Below are 5,028 nucleotides of genomic sequence, written 5' to 3'. Positions count from 1 at the left end.
GAGCAGTTGGCTGTACATTCAGCGTGGTTACAGTAATATAATTAAACAGAGTAGATAGGATTTCCTTCCCATCATTCCTGGGAGTGAACATCTTTATCAGGTCCATAAAAAAGCAGGGTGTGAAGTGTGTTTATCACTTGAAAGGTCTTAATTATGTCCCCTTCGTGTAAACTAGGGGCATGAACCAGGAGTGAAGGAGCTGTCGAGAAATGATTTGACAGCACAGGATGTTATGAGCAGATTGGCTTGTAAGGTCATATACTATACACAGCTTCATTGACTGAAACCTTTACTAATGGGAGAGACTTAAGGACAAGTTATGTTTTGTAACAACTTGTAGATGCGTGATAAAAAAAAAAAGTTGGAGCCAAAATGTATTGCAGAAAAGCTAATAAAAACTCAAATAAGTGCCAAATTTAAGAAAATTTGGAAGGTTATTCCATCCATTCACAAAATATCCTAAAAGCTGGCTGTATTATTCTCACATGCTGTCATCAATGTCCCAGTTCCGTGTGTGTAAATCATTTGTTTTGAAAGAAAACACTAAAAGATTCACTGTGCCATGTTTTCAGGGACTTGCAACATAAACAGTGCACTGTCGAATATCAGTGGCTATTCATCATTTAACAGTAATTTCCCAGCCTCGTCCTTGCATATCCTTCCTCTCATCGTCTCTCTCTTTCTCTCTCTCTCTCTACCTCTCTGCAATTGGCTGAAAGGGCCGATGACATGTCAGAAGCAGGGGAGGTAGGACTATAAAAGCTCTGCTCTGGCTCTGCTCAGATACACAGACAATCTCGCTCCCTACTGAGCTCCACTAAACGGATATTTAAGCGCCATCCGACCGAGACACCACAACCACCAGCTCCAACCTGCTGCTACAGTATGTGCAAAGGACTAGCATCACTGCCTACTTGCTGCTTGGAAAGGTACATGCAGCTTCATGCAAATGCTGGCATGGCTGATGTTTGAGGATTTGGATTACAGCTGCAGTTGATTATCTTTGTGCATCTGTGCAAGAGCATTTTAGCAGCTTAAACAGAACAGTCCATTTTGCTAAATTCAGACTTTCATGCTGTGCTGAGTTTTACTGTAGCCTTGTGTGCAATTAACGTTTTGTGAAAAAATGTTTCTAGCCTGTTTTCTTTTCTCCACAGAGCCAAGGAGCTGAAAGCAAGGCTGGGAAGCATTTTGCAGAAATCTAACTGGAATCTGTCCTGCTGCAAAATGGGGAAAAATAAGTGAGCATCACACATACTCTACTATATATGACTACAAATTTAATTTGCACTTTTTTTGTGCTGATTGAAATTCTTGGTTAAATCTAATTTTGCTTCATCCTTTTTTTCAGGCCAACTCTGGAAGAATGCCTCAGGTGGAAAGAGTCCTTTGAAAAACTTCTGTCCAGCAAATGTAAGTAAGATTTTTCCCATTTTCGTGAGACATTTGCACACAAAAAAAGGCACATGCAAATGCCAGTAAATGTATATCATAGACAAACTTACAGAATGATTCAGCCCCTGCAGGAGCATCATGTGCCATAAGTAAACAAATTTCCTCTCTTTCGTCAGATGGTCTGTGTGCCTTCACAGCGTTCCTTGTGTCTGAGTTCAGCGAGGAGAACATTGCGTTCTACTTTGCCTGCGAAGATTACAGGACTACTAAGTGTCCTGCCCAATTACCCACAAAAGCCCAGAAGATATATGATGAATTCATTGGCAGTGATGCTCCCCGGGAGGTAAGGAAACACCAATCTAAATAAAAGCATTTCAATCCCAAAAGTTAGATGATATGCCTAAAAAACACTTTATGGTTAGGCTTAAGGATAACCCTAACCCTACCCTTACCTAACTTCTCAAAAATTGACAAAAATCTTTTTTCTCATCTCTTTGCAGATCAACATAGACCACGAAACTCGTGACATCACCAGAGCAAACATTCTGGTGGCGTCTCCCTCCTGTTTTGACCCGGCCCAGCACAAGATCTACATGCTGATGGCCAAAGACTGCTACCCTCGCTTCCTCCGCTCACCAGCCTACAAGGATCTGGTGTGCCAAGCCAAGCCAAGCACCAAGGCCGCCAAGCAGCCCCGGCAGCAGAAGAAGGCGTGAACTCTCTTCGTGAGCCCATGGAGGATTGGTAGTAGTTTGCCTTAAGGGTTGAGAAGGCAAGAGAGGCATGGCATTAGGTGTTGCATCATGAAGCTGGACGCAGGTGCAGACACAGAGATCGTCATGAGAGCAGCGTTAGATGGACATGCTCTGTAGAGTAGACACTGAAGATTGAGGAGAAGTGGGAAATAGTGGAAAAGTTTAAGGGTGATGCCTTAAGAGGACTGTGTTGTGAACACAGATAAAGTTTGGATATCAAAGTGAAACAGACTGAGTGACAATCAAACAAGAGGGAAGAAGGAAAGCACTTTTCTTTGCCATCTGGCAAACTTTTTGTGGTTGTGATGTGCAATTTCTCTTTATCAAAGTCTTACACTGTACACAGGCATGTACTGTATTATTTTGTATTTATTTGTATTTATTTGCCTGTAATATATATTCCTTGCATTTTTACCAAAACGAAATTGTGCAATTTTATTTATAATGTATTTATATCACTGTTGTCTTTTTTACAGAACAGCCGATAAACTAAATTATATGACAAATAAAGTGACAAAAAGAAATGCTAAAATGTGTCCTTATTGAACAAGATCATGATTTGATACAAATGATTTGCTGCACATGGTTATGTAGCACTAATGGAAAAAAAAAACCATTTCCTTTATTATTACACTTTTAGCATCCGCTTGTGTGTGTTTTAATTTTCTCACAGACTCAGCTCAGTGACCATCTAAAGATAGGGTCAGCAGTGATTGTGTAAATACCCAGAGTCTGGGTCATTTACTGATAACATTACCTGATATACAAAATGACAATCATGTATTTGCTCTTCATTCGAGGCATCCTGAGGCCAGTGTTATGCAGAACTGTTGTTCACCAAGGAAACCACTCTGCTCTGTGTCATAAAGACCTCAGACAATGACACCATCCGCCTGCACGGAGCTTTTGTCCCATATCATGCGAATGCGAAAGAGCTCTCTAGCAAACAGGAAGTACGCAGAGATTATGTGACAGCATTAACGTAATAAGACAGGCAATAAAACTTTATTATTGCCTTAGCAACTGTTTGCGCTGGCCATCGAGTTCAGGTAATAAACGACAGCAAAGCTGCTACTTGACTAAAGCACGACCACTGATGTCTGCAACGCAAGCATGTAAAAAACCTAACAGAGGGATAATACAAAACCCCACAAAGTCCTGCAGTTAGATAATAATGACATTGATTCCAGCGATAATGTTTGTTATCTAATTTTGTTTTCATTAAAATGTTAACTATTTATGGCTTTGGCAGAGAACAAAATGTGGCTGAATTTCTACTTTGTATATTCAGATGTCATCAGTGTAGAGTGGAGGCAGTGTCAGGTGGACAACAGCTGTTCCACAGGCCTGATGCATATAAACATCTTAGAATGCTGTCCCTCTCCATAGTAACCCTGTGACATTTTTTTTAGAACTAAGCATAACAACGGCCATCTGCAATACTGCTTCTACTGTATGTTTTGGCATATTGTAAATAATGTTGCAAATAACATCGAAGGTATATTTTGTAATAATCAATATAGGGAGAGGATATAATGAAGGGAAATACTTTATTTTTATGATCAAGTTTGGAATAATTATTTTTTTTATAATCTGAAGCACTTGAAGGAAGCCTGAAAATAATGATAAAACTGAGAGTGCTTGAAATGGTGGTTTGCAGTGTAACACTGTTTGTGCATGTTACCGTAACCCCATCTCACCTACTTGGAATTTGTTCCACTTTGGTTCCTGCACCTAATTTTGAACTTTTGAGAGCATTTTGACCAAAAATAAATCTGTTCAGAACCATAAAAGTTGGTTTTCAGCTGGACGTTTTTCTTCACCTGAAGTGCAAACCTTGGTGATATCACTGAGTGGGCTGGGAAGAGAGAATGTTGAAGGTAACAATGGAGAAGTCAATTGAGAAATCATTAAACAAAAACAGCATGCAATGGTCTCATTAATAGCTGGTCTGTGCTTGTTTTTTGTTTTTTTGTTTTTTGTCTTTTTTTGGGGGGGGGGGTAAAAACAAATATATATAATAACAGAGCAAAAGTTCACAGGTACTACATGTAATTGCAATTTTGCTTCCACTGTTTTATTCCATTGTGGATTGAGCAACACCTTCCATTGATTTACCACCTTTGACTGCAATGGATGCAATCATGAATACTGAACCATGAACAGAACTGGTTCAAGAACCAGCACTAATTTGGTGAAAAGGGGGGTATCTGAGTAACTTAAGGGAGTTGAAAAACCAATAGGTAACAGCAAGATTTATCAGATGTTTGCTTGGCAAGTTTTTAGCCCCTTTAAGCTCATAGTTTTGGTTTTATGGCCCAAAGTTACAAATTGGTGCGTCTTTGTAATTACACTACTTTGGTGGCAACTAGAAATGCACTGACTACTTTTCAAGTTAAACAGCCCAGTTACAATTCCTGAAATTGAAATGGGCTGTTGCTTTTGTATTGATCATTGCAGGAAAGAACACATGAAGGGGTGATATAGGATTTGAAGTGAAGTGAAAATGTACATTCCCTTTTTTTGGTTTTGAAAAAAAAAAAAAAAAAAACACAAAAAATTAAATAGAAAATCCCTAGATTTATTCTAAATACTGATCTTACATCACCCAACCTTCCATTGGCACAATTAATGCATGAATCAATCAATCAGCATTGGACTGTCACTCCACACAATTTAACTTTGCTTTTCTGAAAATAATGGCCTTGTTTTTTTCCTTATTGAGTTCAAGGACAAATAATGTAGATGTGTGTGTTGTTGTCTATGTGCAGCTGTGAATATTCTATATAAGAGCAGTAATTCTAATCTTATGGGGGTACAAATGCATCTGTGGGGGCTACAATAAATACATCAATCAAAATAAATCCATTGTGTTTTA

The 5,028-nt window shown here is 38.9% G+C and overlaps 1 protein-coding gene across 1 annotated transcript; it reads left to right on the top strand.

The window, feature by feature from the left end:
• The first annotated feature begins 771 nt into the window (after positions 1 to 771).
• rgs16 (regulator of G protein signaling 16) lies at positions 772 to 2,676 on the top strand. Its single transcript, XM_042482491.2, has 5 exons — positions 772 to 929; positions 1,158 to 1,241; positions 1,352 to 1,413; positions 1,572 to 1,738; positions 1,896 to 2,676. Exons 1-5 carry the CDS (start codon positions 886 to 888, stop codon positions 2,109 to 2,111), a joined length of 573 nt encoding a protein of 190 aa, XP_042338425.1. The 5' UTR covers positions 772 to 885; the 3' UTR covers positions 2,112 to 2,676.
• The last annotated feature ends 2,352 nt before the right edge of the window (positions 2,677 to 5,028 follow it).

The sequence above is a fragment of the Plectropomus leopardus genome, chromosome 5, assembly GCF_026936395.1.
Source record: "Plectropomus leopardus strain MGB_pleo_1.0 chromosome 5, ASM2693639v1, whole genome shotgun sequence".
Lineage (NCBI taxonomy): Eukaryota > Metazoa > Chordata > Actinopteri > Perciformes > Serranidae > Plectropomus > Plectropomus leopardus.
Note: the sequence above shows the minus strand (reverse complement) of the source record. Positions and strands in the feature narration are given on the sequence as shown.

Excerpts from the sequence above, each read along its gene's own strand:
- rgs16 (XM_042482491.2), top strand. The coding sequence starts at position 886 with ATGTGCAAAGGACTAGCATCACTGCCTACTTGCTGCTTGGAAAG. Across the intron at positions 930-1,157 it reads CCTACTTGCTGCTTGGAAAG|AGCCAAGGAGCTGAAAGCAA; the intron begins GTACATGCAGCT and ends TTTTCTCCACAG. Across the intron at positions 1,414-1,571 it reads AAAACTTCTGTCCAGCAAAT|ATGGTCTGTGTGCCTTCACA; the intron begins GTAAGTAAGATT and ends CTCTTTCGTCAG.